Source organism: Acinonyx jubatus, chromosome D2 (genome assembly GCF_027475565.1).
Source record: "Acinonyx jubatus isolate Ajub_Pintada_27869175 chromosome D2, VMU_Ajub_asm_v1.0, whole genome shotgun sequence".
Taxonomy (NCBI): domain Eukaryota; kingdom Metazoa; phylum Chordata; class Mammalia; order Carnivora; family Felidae; genus Acinonyx; species Acinonyx jubatus.
Window position 1 is genome coordinate 80,893,704 of NC_069393.1, and position 22,828 is coordinate 80,916,531.

Consider the following 22,828-nt stretch of genomic DNA (forward strand, 5'->3'; position numbering starts at 1 on the left):
GTGTAGTGTCCATACCGCATTTGTGCTTTGTGCAAGAAACTGGCAGCTGAAAGCTCCTGAGCCATCCCGGCCCCTGCCATCCGTGGATAGGCCACCTGTTTTGATGAATGATAAACACCTTCTACGGAGAAAACTGCTGGCCCCCCAAATTGGAGAGACAAGAGGATACAGTGAAGCAGAAGCCCAGGAGCAAAAACCACCACCGGAGCCAGTACTGGATTGGATTCCTCCTACACGGCGCATCATGTCCACTTTCAACGTAAAATTACAAGGCATACTAAAGGCAAAAACAGTTTTAAGAGAGAATGAGCAAACATCAGAGCCAGGCTTCGCTTTGGCAGATGTTTTCAGAATTTTCAGACCGGGAATTTAAAATAACCATGATTAAATTGTTAAGAGCTCTAATGGAAAAAGGAGACTTTATGCAGAAACAGATGAGTATAATAAGCAGAAAGATGGAAACTCTAAGAAAGAATCAAAAAGAAATGCTACCAATCCAAAACACTGTGACAGAATAAAGAAGGTTTTTGGTCTCATTAATAGACTGGCCACAGCCGAGGAAAGAATCAGCTTAAAAGATTGAAATATGTTTGCATATGTTTCGTAAGGGTCTTGGGCAACTGGAAGAATTACTGACATCTGGCTTCCTTCCGTCCCTGAGATCTGGCCTACTGCTGTGCTGACGTTTACATTCACTTGTAGGCTAATTGTGTGTAGCATAGCAGTGAGCTCTGCCTCAGGTAAAGTCCCCAGTCTTTTGCACAGGAATGCCCTGGCCCTTGCTTCATTGTCTTCCTGCATTTTTGCCTTTGTTCAGAGTAATTTACTTCTGTGATGCTAATATGGTTAGCATGAAGCTAGAAATCAATATTTTCCTGCAGGAGAGAAGTAGAAACCTCTTTGAAATCATTCCCTACTATGGACATACTCTTCCTCCTGATTTCTAAGGTCATCTAAGAAGCTGATTTGTGTCCAGAGAGAAGAATTATTAATACATTTATTAGCTTTCCAACTTCGATGTTTGAGAATACTATTTTTTTTTTAAAGCAAGATCTCTCGTGTTCACCAGGACGTGAAACCTAGTGGGGATGTGCTCTGAATGTGGCCTTTTATCATCAGGACCCAGGGTCAGAAAATAAGCTCTTGAAATGCCACTTGCAGTCACAGTTTCTGATTAACCTCTGTTCCTCTTTCATACGGAGCCTCACTCAGCACATACCTGTTGTTAGTGCTGTCAGCACTAGCTAGGCTTTAATCAAGAATCACATCCAGGATTCCTGAGATTATCTGACATCATTAACTTCTTTGGACTTGGAACATCCTGATCTATGAAGCGTCAGGTGTTCCATTCTTAACCAATGCCTGGGATCACAAGATGGTTCTCAACCTATCACAAGTCTTTCATTTAAAAAATAAAATAGGGGCACCCGGGGGGCTCAGTCAGTTAAGCGTCCGACTTCGGCTCAGGTCATGATCTCGCAGTTCTTGGGTTCGAGCCGCGCGTCAGGCTCTGTGCTGACAGCTCGGAGCCTGGAGACTGCTTCTGATTCTGCGTCTCCCTCTCTCTGTTTCTCTCTCTCTCTCTCTCTCTCTGTCTGTCTCCCTCTCTCTCAAAAATAAATAAACATTAAACATTTTTTTAATTAAAAATAAAATGGATCTATGGATTAAAGAGAAACAAGAAAACCAGGTTTTTATAGACAGGTTTTTTAATATTCACTACTCAGCTCACATTTAGTCACAGAAGTAAAAACATAAATATATTTTATTTTTTATTTATTAATTTTTTAAAGTTTCTGATCTTGTTTTGTTTATTTATTTTTGAGAGAGAGAGACAGAGTACAACCAGGGGTGGGGCAGATTAAGAGAAGGACACAGAATCCGAAGCAGGCTCTAGGCTCCGAGCTATCAGCACAGAGCCTGACGCAGGGCTCCAACCCATGAAGCGTGAGATCATGACCTGAACTGAGCCACCCAGGTGTCCCAAAACATAAATATATTTTAAATCTGTGGACCATTTTCACCTTTTGTCCTGGTACTTTTCTTATGAAATAGATGTATATTGATCTCATATAGGTGTATAGACATCCATTAGTAATATATATAAAATGTACTCCGTTTATCACTAAGCAGAAACCCTCTTGAAATCCTAAAATAAAAAAATTTTAAAAAGAATAAAGAACATAGGATTTATTGATGCCCTTTAAGCCCATTGGCAAATTTCCTTTAGAACCAGTGCTATTTTGTAATTTGTGTTGTTTTTCTTAATGTTTATTTTTTTGAGAGAGAGAAAGAGTGCAAGCAGGGGAGGGGCAGAGAGAGAGAGAGGGAGAGAAAGACAGAATCTGAAGCAGGTTCCAGGCTCTGAGCTATCAGCACAGAGCCCAATGCAGAGCTTCAACTTGTGACTCTTGAGATCATGACCTGAACTGAAGTCAGCCGCTTAACCGACTGAGCCACCTAAGCACCCCAGTGCTTTTTTTTTAAACGGAGTGAGTGAAACATTCTAGTTATATGGGTTCATTAATGTCTTACTCTTCCTTACAGTTAATTTTTTTTTTTTTTAATGAGAGATGAGCAGTCACTCTGTCCAATGACCTAAGTACCCCTACACGAACACCTCCCCGTAAGCACATGTGCATGACATTGGATCATAGTTCCCCCTGGACAGAAAGCACATTTGTAATTCAGTAGAATTTCCTTGTCACCTCATAATCCTGCAGTCTTTCATTACTGGTTGGTAATTTTGTTGTGTGTGACCAAGTTCTTCTATGCCGTCATCAACTTAGCCCTCTCTTAGAGTGGTGGACTCACTGTTACTTTATAGACATAAGTGACATTCTTCATGGCCCCTTTACAATGCTAATTAAAGTGGTTCTCACGAGAATTATAAAAATCTTAGTACTCAGGAGGGAGTACAGCACCGGTATATGATGCAAATGCGTAAGTTCTGGAAGATCAATGGTGCATAGTGATGCATTTGTGTTAGAGGGTCTGGTCCAGAAAGGCTTGCTCAGAGATTGGTAGAGCTTGAGCCTGAGCACCAGTGCGGAAGGGACTTGAGAGAGGGGACGATGGGGGGGGGGGGGGGGTGCTGTCGGCAGAGCCCAGAAGTGGGGCGCCAGAGCAACGTGAACTTTTACGTAAGAAACCCACAGTTTTATATAGAAACGGTTTTGAGATGAGCGTTCTTCAGTTCTAGAGAGGTTTTGAAGTCCTAGGAAGGGAACAGAACTAAGCACAGGCAGGAAACGGAAGACATTTCCATATCCATGAGAGAGGAATAAAGGTCGCATGATATCCCCGTTGTGAAATTGTAAAGGCGAATGATCAAACGCTTGGGAAAGGATTAAAAATCTGAGTGCAGAATAGGATGGTGTGCAGTCGTAGCTTGTAAATACTGGTGAGTTAGAGTTGGAAGGGCTCATCCTCTGCCTTTGATGCGGATTCTCTTTGTTACGTCTCCCTGAGTTGTCAGCTGAAAATATCCTCATTACTGAGCCATAGCTTATGAACCAGAGGACATTAACATCTCAGATGCAGCAAAATATGAAAATCTTGGAGCATTTTGCTAAAGGTGCCCCTCTTTCTTGTATTTATTTATCACTTATTTTCAAAGAAATCAGTTCCAGTGGCAGTGTCTTTTGTTGCTAATGAAATTAAACAACTTACGCCATCTATGGGATAATTGGACTCCTTTATAGCAGAGATATTCACTGGTATCTCAGGCCTTGATCCCGGAGTCAGCACATCAGATTCAGGTGCTAAATTTCACGCCGAAAGTGGCCGTGGTGTTGCCTGCCATTCGGCTTGGTTAGGTGACTGTTCTGCACCTTTTTGGCGCCTTGTGTATGGTAAAGTTTTTAAAGTCTTTATAGAGACGTTTACATTAAGAAATACCATTTTGATAGAAATTTTCATGCTCGCCCAGAAGATATTCTACACTATGCAGAAATACCCCTTGCTTATAACCTGCTCATTAATCTTTCTTCATTGGTGCGTATACAGAAGGTGCTGTTCAAATGGCAACCACTTATTTATTGGTTTGTTTGTTTACTTACTTACTTAATTACTATGGTTTGGAAGGTCCCTCTGTCTGGAACAGCACTGTCCAATAGAAATTTCTGTGAGAATGGGAATGTTCTATATCTGCACAGTTAGATACAGTAACACTAACCCCTATAGGGCTACTGAGCCCTTAGAGCGTGGCAGGTGTAACAGAGGGAGCAAATGTTTAGCTTTATTTAATTTTAATTAAATTTAATTTATATTTGAGTACATGTGGCTGGTGGCTACCACATTAATCACCACACATCTCGAATACCATGTTGCCTTCTAGGGGCTCTTGCCAAAGCTGGGCCCAGCATGTCTTAAATCACGTTCAGGTTTCTTCCCAAATTTGGGATCTTTGCTGGGTTGTTTTTTTTTTTATCTTCTAATGACTTTACAACAGTTAAGAATGGCTAAGCTGTCATATCTTTGGGTAATACCATTTTTTAATGAACGACTGGTGATTCTTCAATGGCAGAAGTAGGTTTTTGTCCTCACAGTGCAAGAAACGGAATCATTAAAATTGCCCCCTCAAAAAGTGAATTTCGCATTTTATGTGAATTTATGGTTCTACACCAAGGGGCTGGGTCCATTTGGCTGTGTTTGACACAAAGGAAGAACCATGATGATTTAACCCGCAGGTGACATCTTATATAGAACAGGTTTCTCAAAACAGTGTTGTGGTTTGATTTTTCAGAATTTCTACAAAGAAATTGAAAGAGAAGAAATGTATATAAGGTAGGTGGGCATCATGCTTGCTTGTACCTCTGCATGTTTATTAGAAGTACTGTTTGTTACGTCCATGCTAACAAATGTTTTCTAACTGTGGGGGTTTATCTTGGAGGAATCGTGAACCCTCAAGGTAGAGTTTGATGTGTTCTGACTCCTGGCCCAGTTTATCTACACCAACACGGAGCTTTGACAGTCATATTTAGCCACCTTAGAGAAAAGCCATAAATTATTATTGCACAGGGTTTTTGTATCTTTTGACTGACCCATATGGCCTTTTAGAAAAGAGACAACCATATGATCAAGTGAGAAATCCAGTTTTAATTTTATCACATATGGACAATAGTATAATTTTTCAGTCCATTCTTACTTTAACTGACACTGTGTTCCGATGTTTTATATTGTCTGCTGGATTTTTCTCCTTCACTTGCCTTTTTCTCTAGAGGGGTGGGCTGTGATTGAGCCCCCTCTCTTGGTCACCTTTAGGGGGTGAGTGTCAAATATTTAGCAAGACTATAACTTAGCAGAATAGAGTAAGGATACATCACGTGACATTCATGTTTAATGATGTGTTTATTACATCAAGCATGATTGTCTAACTTGATTTCTAAAAATTTTTTCCTTTCTCCCGTATAAAAATATGCCATAGAAACTTAATAAACTTTTGGGAAAACAACTAGATTCTTTTATCCAAAATGTAGTTTACTTTATACTAAAAAAGCAACCTTTATATCTTAATGGCAAAGAAATTCTTTTGATCACATTCACTGTGATCATCAGAGCCCTTTATTTTTATGGATTTGTATTTTTATGTGTGTGTGTGTGTGTGTGTGTGTGTGTGTGTGTGTGTGTGTTTGGATTCAATAGAAATGTAAGAAATCACAATCAAACATTGTAATCTCATTTCAAATATAAGGAGAAAACTCTGGAACAGATTAAAAAGAATGAGAAACCCTTTAAGTACAATTCTGCCTTCCTGTGCCAGCTTCCTTTTCATCCTGAAAAGGGAGGACTCAAAATTCTTTTAAAAATATGATTGTATAGGGGGCGCCTGGGTGGCTCAGTCGGTTGAGCGTCCGACTTCGGCTCAGGTCAGGATCTCGCAGTCTGTGAGTTCGCGCCCCGCTTCGGGCTCTGTGCTGACAGCTCGGAGCCTGCAGCCTGTTTCCGATTCTGTGTCTCCCTCTCTCTGCCCCTTCCCTGCTCATGCTCTGTCTCTCTCTGTCTCTCAAAAATGAATAAACGTTAAAAAAAATTTTTTTTAATATATGATTGTATATTTCTCTTGTTGGTTTTTCTTAGTGCTTCCTGCACCCAGAGTGTTCAAGCCATTGTGAGTTGTGAGCACTGTAAACAGAAGGTGTAGATATGGTGCACTGGTGAAGGTAGAATTCAGCTCTTGCAATCCTCAGCACAAATGATGTGTTCCCATGTGAGAAATATCTGTCTATTTCGTCACCTCAGGTATTTGTACAAGCTGTGTGACCTGCATAAAGAGTGTGATAACTACACGGAGGCAGCTTATACCTTGCTTCTCCATGCAAAGCTTCTGAAGGTAATAGAAATTACTACACGCTTTTATGATTCTGTTGTTATATGTTCTGAGATTATTTAAAATTGTGTTTGTCCATGATAAATTTCAGTAAACCTATGATTTAAGATCTTATGGATTTTGACTAAATGTAGTGACATAAACAAAGACATATTTAGGAGCTACTTTGATTGTAGGCTTGGCCCTACTGAATGCAGATTTAACAAGATGTCATAGCAAATTATCACTGAGCATCATAAACAGCCATCATTGGGCTGTCGGCTAGCAGCGAGTTAGAGATTCTACGGTTCCTTATTCATGCCAGCAGAACTCAGAGGTAGTGGAGAATAACATCAGTAAGAAGGAATTTCGACAGCTCAGGGTAGGATAGGATGAGACATATCCCTAATTATCTTAGCAAAGCATTCACATTGAGATCTTCTATTAGTCCATCAGTTGACGTTACACCTCCTGCCTAATTCTCGTGGAGTGTTGCTCCTGAGCACAGGTCTAGCATGACAACGTTCAGCTGTGATGATTCTTTTGTTTTGCAGATATCTTTTGACATTGAATGTTTGTTTGCAGTAATGTATTCATGCTTTTCCCTGATGCCCAATTCTAGCCCAGTTAATTATACTGAGTAGACCCACAGTAAATGGATGGATGGATGGATGGATGGATGGATGGATGGATGGATGGATGAATAAATGGAAGTATGGGTGGATAGATGGATGGATGGAAGGGTGAATGGACGGGTAAGTGGGTGGGTGGATGGATGATGGATGCATGGATGGATGGATGGTTGAATAAATGGAAGTATGGGTGGATAGATGAATGGATGGAAGGGTGAATGGATGGGTAAGTGGGTGGATGGATGGATGGATGACTGGATGGATGGATGAGTGGATGGATGGATGGATGAGTGGATGGATGGATGGATGGATGGATGGATGGATGGATGGAGGGATGGATGGATGGATGGGTGGATGGATGAATAAATGGAAGTATGGGTGGATAGATGGATGGAAGGGTGAATGGATGGGTAAGTTGGTGGATGGATGGATGGATGAGTGGATGGATGGATGGGTGGATGGATGGATGGATGGATCAATGGATGGATAAATGTGTAGGTGGGTGGGTCGGTAGGCAGATGGATGGATAAGTAGATAGGTGAAGGAAATGCTATACAACCTCTAGTTTTATGTATTAATACTTTAGCTAATCATTAGATCATCTTTTCCATTACATCCTTATAAAGAAAATTTGAAAAATTACAAACTGGATCAACAAGAACGGTTAGGAGAATTCAAATTTAGTTGAGTGACCCAACATAAAGACCACTCATTCAAGGAATCCTGTTTTCAAACTCAGGCCAGCCCCCCCCCAAACACCAAAAACTAAAAGAAAGAAAACCAGAGAAGATCGCATTAAAACAGGCATTAAGCAATGTCTTTTGGGTATTGAGAAGCATTAAGGAGAACACTATGTTAAGAGTGAAACTCCAGCAAGAATCTTCCAGCCTTTGGCCCAACCCTGAAATCTCTAGTAACTCTTGGTGATACAAATACACACCGGCTGCTGTGGAGATGTTGGAGTGCGGAGATGTAGCTTTGCCTGAAAACAAAAGGGTCCATTGCAAGGAAAACAGGAGGAGGATCAGTCTGGGTGCCTCATCAACACTCATCAGTAGACCCCCGTCTGGCTTCACCCCACATAAAGCTCTCCCAAGGAATGTAATGTACAAAGATAGAGATTTCAGTTAGCAGACCTGACACCAGCCATGCCACTGCGAATTCTAATGGCCTTCATTTGTTAGCAACCCAAATTTCAGTAATAAGGCATTTTTGCAGCTATGAAGATATTTATTTTCACCAGGAAAATTAAAATGGGGTTGACAAGCTACCCACTCACCCTCACTCTCTTATAGTACATAAGCACTCGCATGTGCACGTGAACATAAAATAGATATGTGTGTAAACTATCATTTGTTCACGCATTGAATTTATTGAATGCAGATGGGCTCGGCACAGACCACATGAGGGTGTGTTTCACAACCCATATCCATAGGCCCAAGTGCGTTATCTTTTCCACTGGGGCTCCGAATTTTCCAGTTAAATGGCAAAATGCTCTATAATTTCTCTCCCTATCTTTTGCATCATTACATTTCGTAATTTTTTCTAAATATATTTTGATACAGCATTCAGTGTGAACTCGAGCTGGTTAATCAGCTTAATGAAGGCGTTATTTGTTTCGTTATGAAAATTTTCCTTCAACGTGACAGATACATTCTTGTTCGTTAGCTAAAAATTCTCAAATATAATCTTTGGTTATTTTGCCTAAACCAAGACCAATGCAAGCCTTAGCCTTGAGTCCCCGTAATCAAGTTAAATCATATCAGTGTTTAAATGGAAGGTGTAGAGGGACTTTTATTCCCCTCTTCAATATTTTTTAATTGATTTTAAACTCCAAGGAAGTTATTTGAAATCAACTTTCTTATTTATTTTATTGTTGTTACATTTCAGAATCATCTAAAATTGTACGTTTATCCCCATGAAGAATAGAAATCTAGCTGTGCAGTGAGAACTCCATAATTTAATGATTTTGTAACAGCCAACTGTGATCAGTAGAGGCGAGTCTAATTTCAAGGTGAAACCTTTGCAGCCTGATTAAATGTTTCTCACCCTTACTTGACATTTCTAGAGCAGGGGAGCCATTCTGGCCCCGTGCTCTGGGCCCTGTTGGAGCCCCCAGGGCTCAGCAGGAGGTGCCTCTTGGGAAGCCTCACCATGCTCCCCAAGCCCCCTGCTCCCCATTTTAGCAGGCCAGTCCTGCTGGGCCTCTGCCCGATCACAGCTATTACTCTCATTAATCTGCCCCTAAATGTGTCACCCTGGCTGGTGTCATTGCTCCAGATGTGGCCTGAACAGCATTGGGTCCAGTGGGGCACACTGGGACCCCCATGTTGGTCCAGGCGGCCTGGGGGTCCATTGCTTTCTTTGCAGCATCTTTGCTGGCCTATCTACAGGGTCAAACTCTACCTCCTGTGTCCAACTGATAAACAAGCCCATTCTAATTACTTTCTCCAAGGAGCATCCCCAGACCCCACCCCCACCGACAGTGTGTACTCAGCCCTCTTACCCTTTAATGCTCATGGAACACATTTTGTGGCGTTATTACAGATCATTGTGCTCTAAGCTGTCCTAGCACTGTCTCTGGGTCAGGGCACCTTCTGACTCATCTTTGACCCCGTGCCTTGCACATAGTAGCTCCTACCCAATAGTGAATTTTATTGAACCCTTATACTTAATGCCACTGTTTTGCGGAGCCCGAGTTCATGAGCTGACACATCAGATGAGCTTGCCTTCACTTTGGTGCATCTCCCCGGCTTGCTGAGACCTCTGTGCATCTCCTGTGTATACTATGGGTCCACTGTCACTTCCACATCCACTGATCGAGTTGTGCCTGGGTGATGGGCAGCGAGCCCAGAGCCAAAGGTCCAAAGATAGGCCACCAGGTTCCTTTTATTTACGAATGGTATGTGAGATCCCTGTGTCTTCTTTGCTAAAGGAGGGGGCACCTGGGTGGCTCAGTCGGTTAAGCTTCCGACTTCGGCTCAGGTCCTGATCTCGCGGTTTGTGAGTTCAAACTCCACATTGGGCTCTCTCTGTCAGCACAGAGCCTGCTTCGGATCCTCCGTCCCCCTCTCTCTGCCCCTCCCCTGCTCATTCCCTCTCCCAATCCCCAAAATAAATAAGCTTAGGAAAAATGTTGAGTGTCTCAGGACTGAGTCCAAGACCCCGGGATGCCTCACTTGAGACAGCCCCAGTCACGTGGCGCATAATTCATCCCCGGTATTTCAACACACTCTCAGCAAGCTGACAGTTCTGTGCGTTCCAGAACCTGCCGGTTTCTCTTCTGTGTGACTCTAGGCCTGGCTTTGCCTCCCTCTTGTCTTTCATTCCTCGTGGGGCCTCTGCACAGAGGTTGTGCCCTCATTTCCAGGCCCCAACAGCCTGATGACAGCAGCCCCGAGTGGCCCTGGAACCGTGGCCTCGTGCGTGCAGGGCGTGCGGGACTCACTGTGCATTCTGACCAAGGGAGGGCACGGGGCGGCACTGGGCGTGCCCTCGCCTGGCACTTCTCATGCTCTGCTTTTGCCCCAGTGGTCAGAGGACGTGTGTGCGGCCCACCTCACCCAGCGGGATGGGTACCAGGCGACAACACAGGGACAGCTGAAAGAACAGCTCTATCAGGAGATCATCCACTACTTCGACAAAGGCAAGGTAAAAAAAAAAAAAAAAAAAGTGCAGTTTTTCTTGTGTTTTTCTCGTTACGTGTATATTTCTGCAGCACGCATTTCATGGCAGGTGATGTTCGTGCAACCAGAAGTTTGTTACAGGTTATGTGTTGGAAGGTTTTATGCATGGCTCACCAGCTGGCCCTTCCGAGTAGAAATCCTACCAAGAAACCCCACGGTCTTCCTTCTATACACGCTCTGAAAGTAAGGAACTAAAAAAGTACAAGAATTTTGCTGGTCTTTGCTGGAGACAACCAGGTCTGGGACACCCATTTGGAGGAGTTTCTGAGCACTTAGGACTAATGCGTTCCTTTGACACTTGGGATTTTTCTGCTCTCCCTGAAAAATGAATCCTGTGATAAGACCAGTATTGCACCATTTTGGCGGATTCTAGATTCAATGGCTCCCACAAAATTATTTATTCCGTTGACTTCTATGGGGAGGAAGCCTGCCATCATTTTAATCAGCCAGTAATAGGTCTTATCAGTGTAGTTTGTGTGAGTCACATAAGATGTAACTATTGGAAAAAAAGGAATTACTTGAGCTTTGGACGTTTTTAAAATCTGCCACCAAGGTGATTTTGGAGCTTCTTGTGTGGCTTCGTCAGGATTTATAACCCATCTCGTTCACCTGCCTTTTTTTCCCCACTCTGAGAAAGGTGACCAGAGACTCCATGGGGGCACTTGTGAGTTTTGCAGGACTGCTGTGATGAAGTACCACCCACTGAGTGGCTTTAAATGACAGAAATTTATTCTCTCACTGTTCTGGAGCCTAGAAGCTTGAAATCAGCATGTTGGCAGGGTCGTGCTGTCTGCGGGACAGTGACTAATGGGACGGTCTGTTCCATGCTTCTCTCTTACTTCCCGGGGTGGCTGGCCATTCTTGGCGTCCCGTGGCTTGTAGCCACATCAGTCCAGGGTCCACCTGTATGTGTCTCCTTGTCCGGATTTCCCTCTTCCAAGCCCTCCAGTCATTGGATTTCCCACCTGATCCGCTATGACGTCATCTTAACTGATCACATCCAAAGACCCTATTTCCAAATAAAGTCACATTCAGAGAAACCAGAGATTAGGACTTCAACACTTCTTGTGGGGGGGTGAGGGGACTCAATTCCACCCCAAACAGAACTTTATACCAGGGAAGGATGACAGCCGCCTCTTTTTGTGGCCGTCAAGATCAATCAAACCCTCTTGAACAGACAATGTGTGTTTTGTTCATTCCCGACTGCCCTTGACACAGGGCAAAAGCCAAACTATTCAGAATAGCATGGAGGTTGCCCAGAGGCCACTTGGAAATGTTCTGTGGATTACACCTGGTCCTGTAGTAGCACAGGATATATTTCTTCATAGCAATGAGACACTTCCACAATTAAGGCCAATTACTACAATGTTATTGGTTTAGCCAGGGGACCCTATTTCTCAGCAAACTGCTAAAAGAAACAGGGCTGATTCAGCCATTCCTCCCCCCGATGACTTCCTGGCTTATCGTGTTCTAGGCTGTGGGGTGGGCAGAGCAGGACCGGGGACCGGAGAGGGCCAGAGGCCACTGGGGCCGGAGGAACGTGTGCCTTTGCTCGTGGCCATTCTGGGCGGTCACGGTGGCAGTATGTCCTCGGCCCCTGAGACTTCTCCTACCACGTCACCCCTCGTTCCCTCCCTCACACCCTGTATTTTGGCCACATCACCCAAATTCGGGGGACCTCGCGCGCCCCGGCCCCTCCTGGCTCTGCCCATCAGGCTTCTGCCCCTCCTGCCCTTGTCTGGTTTCTTCCTGTCTCAGCTTGAATGCCCCCCCTCTCGTCCTACCCCCCACGGTGTCGTCGCCTCTACAGCACTGGCTGTGGTTGGCAGTGAGCAGCTTGCGTGTGTGTTTCCTCAGCAGGTCCCTCCGTAGGCTGTCGGTGCCAGAGTGTGGTGGCCATACACGCTTCTTCCTACAGCGCCCCTGATTCTCAGAACAGTGCCTGACATGTAGCCTGGTGGGCATCCGTTGGGGGCACAGAGAAATCAGTACAAAGAATGAACACTCAGCATTTAAGAGCGATTCCCGATAGTGAGAAAGGCTCACCTGTCGCAGGACAGTGGCCTCTGATAAATAATAAATCAACGAACAAGGTCTTTTTCATTTCCGGCAGACAGCCTCCTACGGAGGGGGGGAAGATGTGTTTGGTTTGGAATAGCAGTTCTCGCCCGGGACCCCCAGGAGATATTTTTAGGTTGGCACGGCCCAGGGGGTGGATGCCTCTGGCCTCCGGTGGATGGAGGCCAGGGATGCTTCTGGAACGTCCTGCGATGCGCAGACAGTCCCATGGCAGAGAACTATCCAGCCCGAAATGTCCGAAACACCAAGAGTAAGAAATCCTCGTTTTGAAAATGCTCAAGTGACAGAGTATTACCTGCAGTAAGAGAAAGGGACGGAAGGACCTCCTCACCTGTCCCTGTGTCCTGGAGGAGACACGCAGAGGATTTCGGGAGAGTGACCGGTTGGTGAACGTGGAGTCGGAACGGGTCTACCTGCTCATCTCGGTTTAGGACGGCCGTCTCCACAGCAGCGGTTAGAGTTGTCCTGGCAAAAAGGACGGAAAAGCCATTTCTGAGTATTTGTAACTTTTCCACAAGAACGTTCGAAGAAAACCAAGTCCCCCTCCCATCCGTCTGTAGCTGACGTGAGCGTGATGAGCACAGGTGAGGGAGAAAGTTCCTGAGATGAAATCTGAAGTGCCTGGGCAATTAGAAAAGTCATTTTGACATCAACAAGTACTGCATTTCCTGGGACAAAGATAACAGGAGGAAGGAATTATTCATCTCCCACGTCAGGCAGGATGGGCTGGAAGATGCTGGAATTTCAGCCTCCTGAAGACCCAGGAACTGTACAGCACCCGGGTTTATTTTTCACTCATGCCGCACGAGCTTGGTGCTCTCCCGGGACGCAGGTGGGCCGAGGCCCGCCACAAAGGAACGCGGCCAGGACGGGACAGTGAGTCACCAGCCCGGCCCTGACGCGCACTTTCCAGAAATGACCCCCGTGTTTCTGCCCGTGTCACTGGCTGAAGCAGATCCCAGGGCCGCAGCGGACCTCCGTGGACAGAGGTGTCTGGAAGGGAAGACCGACGTGCGGTACCCACGTCTACGAGGGCTTCTAAGTAGACGAGTGAGTCGGGGTTCGAATGGAGGACTCTGAACACACGTGGAAATGACCTGTGTATGTTCACAAGAAGATAATATTCACAGATCCCTACATACTACAGCGCCTCACAACGGGACACGGGAGGACAGAGATATCTCACAGAACTTGGTGTTGGGACCTGATCCCTGTTTCTCCGTAGTTGAGTTTCCTCCTTCAGTTAGGGCGGGGGTTGGGAATGGTGTGGGCAGCGTGAGAACATGGGCTCCTGTTCCCGTGGCTAGGACCCCAGAAATCTGCCCAGGCTGCCAGGGAGGGAGGTAGGAGGTCACAGCAGAAGACGGCAGAGTTGGGCACTTTGTGCCAGATTTAGGATCGCTTTCCTTTAGGAAATAAGACAGAGACCCGGCCTCCCTGCCAGGTGTGGGTATTTGCAGTATTTGAGAAGAAACATCCTCTGGGCCTTTTCTGAATATACTGGAGTACGACTGGGGCTGCGGTCATTGCAACAGTTCACCAAACTTGATTTTGGGGGGCCTAAATGTACACATTTCCATCTCCATTCCCAGATTCCAGTCGTCTTGGAGGGAACATATCTCACAGCGGCTCTTGGGTGATGAGTGGCAAGTATCGGGGCCAGTGGCAGCTTGACGAGGGTCTCAGGCAATGCAGGGGGGCTCCTGGGCAGGGGCACGAAGGGAGCCAGCGCTCAGGCAGCAGACGGGACTATAACCTGAGTGACCCAGTCCTGGAGTCACGAGGGACGTGTGGTCACTGGCATTTGAAATGCGGCCAGTCCGAGCTGAGACGTGCTGTCAGCATAAGGCACACGCTGGGTTTGTCACACTTAGTGAAAGACTGTCGTTGTGGGCTGGATCGTTTCTGCCAGAAATTCAGAATTTCAAGTCCTAATGTCTAGTACCTCCAGATGTGACTGTGTTTGGACCTAAGTCCTTTAAAGAGGTGATTAAGGTAAAACGAGGTAACATGAGGACTAGTGCACTTGTGAGAAGAGATCAGGACCCCCACAGTAGGGACCGTATGAGGACATAGTGAGAAGAGGGCCATCTACGAGCCACGCAGAGAGGCCTCAAAACAAACCATCCAGCCAGTGACCAGATCGCAGACTGCCAGCCTCCGAGGGAATAAATGAGTTTAGGGTACCCAGCCCGTGGTACTTGGTTATGGCAGTCAGAGCAACTGATACAAATGTCAGCTGTCTCACTTAATTTTTTGTTATTGATTACATGCTGAAATGATAATATTGCAGATATATTAAATATTAGTAAAAGTAATCCCAGTTTTTAAAAAGGTGGCTACTAGTAATTTAAAATTACATTGCATTATATTTCTACTGGATAGTGCAGATCAGAGCCAAAGACTTTGTCCTCCCTGAGCATTAGGACCATTGTCCAGGGGCGCCTGGGTGACTCAGTCGGTTGAGCGTCTGACTTCGGCTCAGGTCATGATCTCGCGGTTTGTGAGTTCGAGCCCCGCGTTGGGCTCTGTGCTGACGGCTTGGAGCCTGGAGCCTGCTTCGGATTCTGTGTCTCGCTCTCTCTCTGCCCCTTCCCTGCTCACTCTCTGTCTCTCTCTGTCTCGAAAATAAATAAAACATTAAACAAACAAACGCATTGTCCACAGGCACATCCATCCATCTGCTGGTGTGAATGGAAGCTTTACTCTCACATCCTTTGGGGCCATCACAGGCAGCCAGTATTGCTTATGTGCCTGTTGGCATATATTCCTTGCGCTGAGTGCATATTTGAAAAACTAAACTACATCTAAAAGAATTAGAACATGGGGACCAAAGCCAGGAAATAATAGAATTTATGTCAGGATGACAAGGGGAAACATGATAACAAGCCTCAAAATTAGATTTTTTTTTTCTTGTGACCCAGTGTCATTTCTAAAATTTGGAAAAAAAAAACTCTCAAGAGGATGTTTAGTTTATAGGGCACCTGGCTGGCTCAGTCAGCTAAGCATCCAGCTTTGGCTCAGGTCATGATCTCATGGTTCATGAGTTCAAGCCCCGCATTGGGCTCCACACTGTCAGCCTGCTTGGGATTCTCTCTCTCCCTCCCTCGTCCTCTCTGCCACTTCCCCACTCACGCTTTCTCTCTCAAAAATAAATACATTTTAAAAAAGAGTATGGTAGTTATTTACATTAGGGAATTTGGAGGGATAGGTGAGTTAGGGGCTCCTTTATGGCACAGGATTCTCTGAAGGAAATACACACAAGGCAAATGTTCGAGAGGATTAGGAAAGAGATAGGAACAAAGAAGGTAGGAATAAATCTAAATCAAGAAAAGCAACATATAGCTTTGTTGGAGCAAGGTGCAGTTTTTATTTTCTTACTTTATTTATTTTACTTTATTTTATCTTACTTTATTATTAAAATTTAGACTCATGCCCCTCAGGTATGTTGTTTTCTTTTGTTCTTTGACCAAAATCCATCAAAATCTCATTATCGGCTTCCCAAGCCCTTAAGGATGAATCAGGTTTTCTCACTGTGGTTTGTATATCTAAGTGCCTTCAGGAATGAGAGCCCCTGACAAACTAGCTCTCACGCCTGCACTGGCTTGGCCGGGATCCTCCCTGAGGCATTGCTGAACAAGTCAGGTCTTTGGGTAGAAGGGCCGCTGCTTGAGCCAGTCCACTGAGTGGTCCCTTCCTCATAAGCTCCACCTTCTGGGGCTTCTGGTCCTGGCTGGATCACTTAGCCTCTTCCGGGGGGCCCCCCACACCCATCCCTGTGACTCTGCTCCCTCCCTCAGTCACCACTCTACTTTCTAACAAAGTGGCCATAGTATCATTGCTTGAATCACTTCAAAGGTGCCCAAACCTCTGGGGCCCCCACCACACCCTCCACAGGCAGATCCAGGCTTTTCGCTGGCAGGAGCCCCCCACCCTTGTAGCACTCTTCTTCTCTACCCACAATATCCTGCCTTATTTTTTAGAACATGCTCTTGGATTCCCAACCATCTGGACTTCCCACGGTCTTCCCTGGGTGTGGAAGGGCACCCCCGCCCCTATTGTTCTCTTCACCTTGGAGCCTCCCCACCCCAGCCGTCCAGGAAGGTGCCTCCCCACCCCTCCCCTGGCACTCTCTGCCCTGGCCTTGGAACTATTTGTATGTATCCTGTATCTCCCTACTTTGAGTATTTCATGCTTCTCAGGCCCCCCTAAGAAAACTGGGGGTCTTGGGGCGCCTGGGTGGCGCAGTTGGTTAAGCATCCGACTTCAGCCAGGTCACGATCTCGTGGTCCGTGAGTTCGAGCCCCGCGTCAGGCTCTGGGCTGATGGCTCAGAGCCTGGAGCCTGTTTCCGATTCTGTGTCTCCCTCTCTCTCTGCCCCTCCCCTGTTCATGCTCTGTCTCTCTCTCTCTGTCCCAAAAATAAATAAACGTTGAAAAAAAAAAATTAAAAAAAAAACAAAACTGGGGGTCTTGTTAAAATGCAGATTCTGATTCAGTAGGTCTTGGGTGGGGCCTGAGGCTCTGTGTTTCTAAACAGCTTCCAGTAATGACAAGGCAGCTGGTCCAGGGACCACCGGCAGTCACCAGGCCCTGCTTTGGCTCAAGCTACTTGGGGGCCGGGCCGGGCAGGCTGTGTCTGATGCTCGTGTGCCTCCGAGGGAGACTGGTGCTACAGACTGAACACTCAGGCAAAAAATTTTTTTAGTAAACTTTATTTTTTAGAGCAGTTTCAGATTCACCAACAAAAACGAATGCAAAGTGCAGGGAGTCCCCGCACACCCCTGCCCCTACCCCTGCACCGACTCCCCCTCCCCCACTGTCACCCCTGCCATATTTTGATTCATCTTTTATGGAATGGAGAGCCTTCTGGCCAGCGCTTGAGCAAAAGGCCCCCGTCACTGAGACGTTCCACAAAGTACTTTCCGTTGGGCACATTTGTCTCCTCTGTGGGGTCTTGGTTCCTGACCCAGACTCTGAGCCCCTTACAGGTCTCAAGGGGCAGATCTGTGGCATCATTTCTGCAGTGCGTGGGTTTCAGGGGAAGGGTGTTTTCCACCGGCTCCTTTCCCGAGCCTGGCGCTAACCCTGTTTCAGTACCGCGTTCGCTGCAGAGGCTATAGATCAGACAAAGACAGTCTTCCAACACCTGGACCGGCTTTTCCTTCCTGGACTCTGTGTGTCTTTTAGAAATGACAGTCCTCGGTCAGGACGATTGCCGGGGCTCATCCAAGGAGCGAGCAGGACAACCACACTGGGAGGATACCTGGTTTGGGCCACAGGCTCAGATTTAACAGCTGACCCGGGTTGCACCCCAAACTCCATGTGCTTTGCTGCTCACGCTCCCGCAGCATTTAAGTCACAAGAATTTGGTTTGATTTTACATTTAATTCCTTTTAAGGGGGAGAAAATGCAGTTTTGGTTTAAAAATATATATTCAGGCAGGGGGACTTCACGCCATAGTTGAATTTGAAGGCTGGGGATCACGAGATTCTAAAATGGAACAGGACCTCAGTCTGGCAAAAGTATGACTCAGTTAAAGCTCCATCAATACAGGCTGTCACCATGTGGCTGTGTCCCTGTGTCCGTAAGGAAATCTTCATTATGTCCTTAATATGTGGAAACTTTACACGTTCTAGAGCTCATTTGCACTGTTGTAAATGTATCCGGCTTCCTAAGGGACATAGGGGCTTACAGAATCCGAGGTAGACCTTGGCAGGCAGTAAAGGAGCGGCCGCCCGTGGAAAGCGTCCCCGAGGCCGCAGGGACAGCGGAGGACAAGGGACTGGGGTCAGAGCGTATTAAAAGTTTCTCTGTCTTTGTGCTCCAAAAGCTGCAGTGCTGAATGGATTTTCTGCTGCTTTATATTGGACACTTCGGCTTTTGAATTCTGTACGGTTATCTTTCTCTATTTCTTCCACACGAAGTCATTCTATTTTTGCTTTTCTATCGTCTTCGAAAGTTTTTGAACGTCTTTCAGCCAGGCTCTTGGACTTTTCATCTTTTTCTTTCTCTCCATAAAACGTCATTTCCATCTGTTTCCCTGTTCATTCTTTTACGGTTCTTCCTTCCCAGGCTAATAACCACTCCTAGCTCCTTTTCCATTCTGTTTTTACCACCCGTTTGAGCGTCCCCCTGAAAGCCTTCTGTCGGGCTTTATCCCTGCAGACGGGCGTTCTTTCCTGAACATGCTCTGTATTGTCTGTCTTATTGTGTTTGCTTGAGGCCTAGTAATTTTCAATAAAGCCCTTAATCCAAGTACTTCACTGAAAATTACCAGGCTTCTCTATGGAGGATGAGTCAAAAATAGAAGCCCTGCTATCAAGAAAATGTAGTCGGAGCCAGCGAGCGAGAGAGTCCACATTAACCAGCGTTCAGCCACCTCCAAAACCAAGAGGCCGCCTGGCAGTCCCGATCAATGGGGATCGTGACTGCGAGCCCATGTGCTGCGTGAAGCTCTGTGACTGTCTCCACCCAGAGCCAGGCTTCCTTTTCCCTTAAAATAACCTCGCCTTGACAAAGTTCGCACTTTGCCTTGCGCCCAAGTCAAAAATGAGGCATCTCGCGTCTTCCTGTGAACTAAAAATAAGGATTTGGGGAGTCAGTTTCTGCATTCGGTGAAGTGGCTGGATTTCTTCTCTGAGGATGTGGGGTGACATGTTTTCATCCTCTTAGTTTCCCTTTTAAAGCACAGGGGTTATTAAGAAGAATTGCGAGGACGGGCACATAACGACACCCTCCTCCTGGATTACGCTCAGCATTTCCACAGTTTTGAAAATCCTGAAGTCTGCCAGAATCTATTCGGTTAGAAAAGATTTGACCTGCTAACATGTTCAAAGAGATCGTGTTAATAATGATTTGCTCCTATATAAAAAAAAAAAATCATGTTTTATCAAGGCATGAGCAAATTCAATGTTTAGAGTCCATAACAACACTAGTCCCCACTCTCTGCAGGACCCCTAACAAGTACTCCCACTGCCAGGCCTTATTGGTGCCAGGGGCGCCCCTGAATTAGAGGCCAGCCTCCAGGCATCCCCGTCGAGCCCCGGGGGTCATGTGCAAACAGGTAAATCACAAAACCTTCCTCTGGTCTGACACTTTGGTGGATGCTGGGTCTACCTGTCTAACAGGTATGGTAGTGATTACTTCTAGGGAGAGTGGGCAGGCTTCATGGAGGAGGTGGCATTTCAACTGGCTCCTGAAGAATAAGATAAAGTTTGCCTGGCAATGGCTGGGAAGGGCAGGAATTGCAAAGAATGGAAGCAGCACAGGTAAGGAAGGGCCAAGGCCATCTCCTGAGGCCATCTCGCTTTCCTGAGGAAGTCAAGAAGTATGTCTGCAGGGTGGGGGGTGAGGGATCCTGAGACACACGGATGTAGAGAACTGGAGATCCAGTTTACCCATGGCCTTGCACGTCCCCTAAAGATTTGATTTACTCCATGAAGCACAAGGAGCCAGAGAGATTTCACACAAAGAGGCAACAGTGATTCGTTTTCCTCTTTTCAGAGGGTAATTCTGGCTACTTGGTTGGGGGCAGAGGGGACGGAGACCTACTGGGAGGTGGCCTGTGAACTGGAGGCCTGGGGCAAGGTCACTGGCAGCAGGGATCAGGAAAGGGTGGTGGCACTTCCGGAAACGTGAAGTCAGCTGATCCCACGCTGCCTCCACTAAATGGGTCAGGGTCAGAAGAGCAAATGCCAAGCGGAGCCGGGGCACCCAGCACAGCTGAGACGCCTGGGGACAGGGCGAGGCTCAGCGTCCTCACGTGGCTGGAACATTGGAAGAGATGCCTCTGCTAAGTCCAGGGAGGTTCTATTTCCTGCAAGGCAGTTAAAGTGGTTCTGAGTGATGAGGTTCCCATCACGCATCAGTTCTTTTTCAAAGGAGTTGACTTTCCAGCTAGCGGTTACCCGGGCAGTGTGATGCCCCTTTGACCTCCACACATCCCTGGCCTACCCTCATCCACTGGTCTGTGTCTGCGTCCATAGATTCTGCTTCCCTCCTCCGAGGGATGGACTCTCCACATTCCTACCCGGTGTCCCGGACCTCCCTGCCCATCCCAGGACGCCAGGCCAGCCCATCTGTCCCGCCCGTGTCGTGTCAGCGCCTTGCTTGCTATTGACTAATACACCTCCATCTACAGCCACACCCTATTTCCCCCGTGTTTAAAAGAAGTTCTCTTGTTCGGACTGCCTGTCAGTCTCCTCCTGTCTACACAATTCCTCGAAGAGCTATCTGTACTCACTTTTGTTCCTCTCCCTCTGTTCTCTCTGCTCCCGTTGTAGATGCCCAATCATTACCTATTGAATCAAGGAGCACAATCCCTTCCCTGCAGCCTGATTTAGGCTTTTCAGAGTCTCGCAGAACTACAGATGTCCTGGCCTGAAGAAAAAATGCAAAACCTCTGCGTTTTATATGTTTCCTTCCAGGGCATTAAAAGCTGAGCAAATAGTTTTCTGTTTTGACAGGCAAAGAGTTTCTGTGGGGAGAAACAAGCCATATTAGTGAACGTGACTTAGATGGGCAGTGATTCCTTGAGTACTTGACCGCACCAGAGGGGAGGGCTTATTGTTGATAAATCCTTTATGAACCTTTCCATAAAGGCTTCCTACGCCCTCCCTAAGTCCCAGTTCCCACTGGCTTCCTGCCCCATCTGACTGGCTTTCTAGATGCTAACTCCGCCTTGTGCCTGCCCGTGCAAGGAGAAGACGGCATTGTTCCTGCCAGATCGGCGGCCCTGTGCCACAGACCACAGAGACAGTGCACCTGCTGGGCTGCGAGGGGGGGGGGGGGGGTCTGATTCACTCGCTCTCTCTGAGAAATGTCTTTGCAAAAAATGTGGATCCTTTGATCTAGCTGACGCAGGTTGAAAACACCAGGAGGACCAGGGATGGAGCTTGGCTCAAGAAAGAGAAGAGGTCTGGAGAGAGGGTGGGTGTCTACAAGGGTCTCTATTCTTTCAGCTGAGCCACAGACCTCAAGTCACCATGGCCCTTCTCATGACACGCATCTTCCCTGGGGACTCCCACCCTTCATCCTAGAGGAACTAGAAGGAGACTGTCACTCGCAGGCTCCTGGCCTCACTTACTGGACAAGACCTAAAGCTAGACCTCACTCATCTCCGTGCAGAGGGATCTCGACAGTGTTCTGGATTCTTCCGTACCATTGCATATCCTCAACCATTCAAACGTCCATGACCTATGTGGGACACTGGAAATTCAGATGCAGTTGAATATGACTCTTCCCCCAACAATTGCCTGGAAAAACAGCTGAATTTTGGAAGAATAACTGAGACTCAAGCATCCCATAAAACATCTTCACCAGTGAGTCACTTACAGCTACTAAGTGGATTCAACCAGAGTTGTCCACGCTGTGCTGGTGAGTCATCGACAGCCTGAATTAATAGTAAGGGGCAGTCATCCTGGCTGGCGTCTACCCTGTCATCCACCATGGCTCCCGTGCCCAGTAAGGTCAGTCTTGTCGTCCTGTGGGTCAACTGTGTGGTTCTCCATAGGAAATCAATAGCTGATCTGTTCGCCACAGCCACTGTTGTCATGGAGCGAAGGAAGGAGTTTCACCAGAAGGAAAAAAAAAAAAAAGAAAAAGTTTGTATCCATGAAACTTGAAGAAATGGTACTTCCTGGTTACTGGGAGGTTCAGAATGGTAGAAAAAGGTTATCATCTCAAGAGAGTGTAGCTAAGACCATCTGAAGAAAAGGGACAGAGGAAAGAGTGTTCTCCGAGCGGCAAGTAACTAGCGATTTCAAGGATGCAATAAAGTGGACTAAAGATTTCAAATCAGAAAACAAAGGTGTGTGTGGATCTGATGCTTTCTCATTCAGGGCTGTGGGAAACTTCATAGCCTAGTGCAGGAGCTAAGGCAGAAGTTCAAACCCACGAGTTAAAGCCAATCTTTCACAGAGGTAATCTAAATCTCGATCGCATTGAATCTGTCTTCTCTCTGGTACTGAAATATCTTCCAAGGTGTTCTCATCAGAAATATGAATTGCCCACACTCCTTAGAGCCCTATCCAATTAAAAGTAGATCTAAATCTCCCTAATGCAGAATCCTTTAAGACACTGGGGGAAGAGGAGGGAATGTGTCTTTATAGAAAATCTGAT

General features: G+C 46.4%; 1 protein-coding gene across 3 annotated transcripts in view; it reads left to right on the top strand.

The window, feature by feature from the left end:
• DOCK1 (dedicator of cytokinesis 1) overlaps positions 1-22,828 on the top strand; it is a 524,727-nt gene that overhangs the window by 457,466 nt on the left and 44,433 nt on the right. For all 3 annotated transcript variants that reach the window (XM_027063392.2, XM_027063390.2, XM_027063391.2), the window contains 3 exons: positions 4,748-4,788; positions 6,244-6,334; positions 10,474-10,593. In XM_027063392.2, coding sequence (XP_026919193.1) covers positions 4,748-4,788; positions 6,244-6,334; positions 10,474-10,593 — 252 coding nt within the window. The remainder of the gene's footprint in view (positions 1-4,747; positions 4,789-6,243; positions 6,335-10,473; positions 10,594-22,828) is intronic.